Source organism: Papaver somniferum, chromosome 1, assembly GCF_003573695.1.
Source record: "Papaver somniferum cultivar HN1 chromosome 1, ASM357369v1, whole genome shotgun sequence".
Taxonomy (NCBI): Eukaryota; Viridiplantae; Streptophyta; class Magnoliopsida; order Ranunculales; family Papaveraceae; genus Papaver; species Papaver somniferum.
In genome coordinates, this window is record NC_039358.1 from 214513080 (window position 1) to 214516370 (window position 3291).

The 3291-nt window shown below is 36.3% G+C and overlaps 1 protein-coding gene across 1 annotated transcript; it reads left to right on the forward strand.

The window, feature by feature from the left end:
• The first annotated feature begins 1466 nt into the window (after positions 1-1466).
• On the forward strand, positions 1467-1988 carry LOC113359876 (F-box protein CPR1-like). The gene has a single exon (XM_026603448.1). It carries the CDS (start codon positions 1467-1469, stop codon positions 1986-1988), a length of 522 nt encoding a protein of 173 aa, XP_026459233.1.
• The last annotated feature ends 1303 nt before the right edge of the window (positions 1989-3291 follow it).

Sequence of the window (3291 nt, forward strand, 5' to 3'; positions counted from 1 at the left end):
TGCTTTCTTCGTATTTTGATCACCACTAGAATGATCACTGGAGGTCTTATTCAGTAGGCTCTTCTTGTTGAGGTCCAATACCTGCAAACATGTATTTCGCTTTTCTTATTGTAAACTGCCTCCACAAAAGTTCAATATAATCATTTTCAAATGCTCCTCCATATCCTCCTGCATGTGTATACCTAGAAAATTTAGGATAAGCGCTCTAAGAAATAGTACACTAGGTACTAAAATTGATTAGAAAAGCATCATCCACCCGACTAAAGTAAGATGCAATGTCTAATTTATGATCATGCACCTCGGATAGATCAGTCGGAAGAGCGGCACCAAGCAAAGTCTTAAGAAAGCATAGGGAACTGGTTTTCGAGCATCAGCATATCCCTCCTTATACATGACATAGAATATAACTAGCCGTGAAGACTGAAAATAGGGTCATTGTCAGCATAGTAGTAGTCATCAAGCGAGCCTGTCAAAGGGAAGACTGCAGTTTTTTGTTTGTCTCTTCTAACCACTGAGGTTGTAGCTGCTGGTGCCGACCCAGAGGATAGTGCTTTATGATCGTCATATACGGACGACAATTGCAGAAGTTCAAGTACCCATCAAGTATCATGAGCTTCAAGAATCCATCATGATCTTGACGCCACTTATTATCATCTAGGGAATCATAAGCATCCATGAGCTGTTGCAGTACAGATAACATGTGTATAACATAGGTGTCTAATCATCAGGTCCTTTCTCTTGAAATCCTCCCAGTGACAACTTGCAGGGCCGTTTCTTAGAAAATTTTGTCCCGAAGTGAATTTTTTTTTGTTATGCCCCTAATTTTTTTTTGTTTGCACTACTCTAATAATAAAAGATAATTATTTTGATATCTTAACATTTAAAAAAATACTTATACAATTTGTGAATTTTTTTTGTTTAGACGCAGACTCTATGCGAATACATACCCTAAATGCAAATCATCGTAAATTAATCAATAAAAAAATTACAATTAAGATTATACCAAAATTCCCAAAACTTCGAAACTCTAACTCTTTTCTATCTCTATGTGTTATGTGCTTTGGAATTAGAAAGAAAGGGAAATGAAAAGGAATTATTGAGATAATTTTATCAATTAGTGAAAGATTCGATACAATTAGTAAAAGGAAGAAAAAAAAGAACTGTGTGTCAACGGGAGGAAAATATTTATCAGAAAGTCCCAAGACGTTTTGTATCAATTGAACGTTTGCCCTTTATATATTAATGTAGTTTCAAGAATAATTCCCTATATAATTTTTTTCTTAAGAAATACCCCCAACACAAAACCAGGCATCTATGCCCCTGGGCCTTGCTGCCCTAAACTAGGCCTTTCCCTGATTCCCCTATGGGGCCGGCCCTGTGACAACCATATGTTGGATTCTATGTCTTTCACAAACTACAATTTTTTACACTCAAAGAGATTAAAATATCAGTCATCTACTGATTATATGTTTTTGCAAAGACATGGAGTGCTTTTTAATGGAGACCTTCACTGGTTAGCCGTAGCTCAAGATAAGTTTTTCTTACTCTCTTTTGATATCAGTAATGAGAGTTTCATAGATCTACAACTACTACCGAAAGAACTTTCGGAGAAGAATACATATATGATTCTGGGAGTGTTGGAAGGCTGCTTTTGCATACTTGTCGACTCATATGCTAATGGTATTAGGATTCATCGTGAAGTATGGAAGATGCTGGATTATGGAGTTCAAGAATCTTGGACTAGACGCTATATCATTACTCATGAGAGCATCATCTTGAACCATATTATATTTTTAAGTCCTTTGTGGTCTTTTGAGAATGGTAAGATTCTACTCAAGAGCTTCGGTAAGCTAGTTTTGTATGACCCAGAACATAGAAGTGCTAGAGAGCTAAATAAACATAGTAGTTTCACCAGGCTTGCCGTTGAAAGTTTAGTTTCTCTTCAGTCTCGTACTTATGTTGGGGGAGAAGCGCGAATAGAGGAATAAAGAGAACCAGAAGAAGATTAAGTCTCAGAAGAAAGAAAAACTGGAGAAATTGAATATGTTATAGGTTCTTGTTGTTGCTATATTCCTGCAGTTTAGTATATTACCAGTGAGTTATAAAATTGTTACTGTAATATGTTTGTCTTTTAATTTTCAGACCCTTAATCTTTACCATGGATTCCTTAAGATTAGTGTAATATGTTGTCTCCAATCTAGAGCAAGATAATTCTCTATAGAATTTCAGGTTATTCTTTTTGCCGTTTGTATCCGTAGATTTTTTTTTTATGCTTTTGTTCTTTCTGTTGTATTATAATTCATCGGCTTTCATTATGCGATTGCGACTATGTTTGTGCCTGCATCCAAGGTGGAACTTTAATGGCATATCATAAAGAGGTTAAAAAAGATTTTATTTCTAATATAATTGGATGGCACAAACTTGCATAGACGTTAGCTTGGAATTGGAGATAGGTGTCATAGAACCAGATGAAATTGCCTACTCTAAAGAGGATAAAGTTTTCTTCCGATTTCCTTGGATTTTGATGTGAATCTAGTCGGCTATAGACCAATCATATGACTCATATGATTCCAAATCTATCTTTGCTTCCTTTTTTGTTTATTTTTGCAGGCTGATGAATTAGAGCACTTTTGTCCACACTCATACAAGGAACATGGTCATGTGCAAGAGTACTCTCTCTTGGTGTCATTCAATGTCGATACCAGTGAAGCATGGAAAGAAGGTAATTTAGGTTGGTTCTCAGTTCCAATGTTGCTTTACTTTAGTGTATAAACTTGAGTTTCATACTGCTGCTTAGCTTATAACTCGTATATCATGCTAATTGAGGAGTTGCTTACTTCTGATGCTTTAATGCTTAGTTCTTCATTTAGGGATTTTTTTTTATTGCTTACTTCATTTAGTTCTTCATGAATTGGAAGGAAGGGCTCCACCATTAGCCAAATGGCAAATGACGAAATCTTTTATAGTTTTGTTCATTAGCAGTGTAGGTGTCCGTCATCATCATTAGTCACTCCTATTCAGAGATGGTCATTATTAAGGGAACATTAGTCCACCTTCTTAGTCATGGACAAAAGGGTGGAGTCGATCAGGGTAGGCTCCCGCTTCCTCGTCTTGCTTTTCGGCAGCTTCTACTTCGCTTGCTTTTCTTGTGCTTGCTTGCGTGGAAGATTAGAGTACCTTTTACCTAGTCCTAAAGCTTTTTCTTAATTTGGGAGATCTTATGCAACACATTTTCCGTGTCTTCAGCTGCCTATGTGAGAGTTATTATCAGGGTTTTTGGTTGAGAGATTT

Bases quoted from the DNA above. Each gene is read 5' to 3' on its own strand.
- LOC113359876 (XM_026603448.1), top strand. From the start codon at position 1,467: ATGTTTTTGCAAAGACATGGAGTGCTTTTTAATGGAGACCTTCACTGG.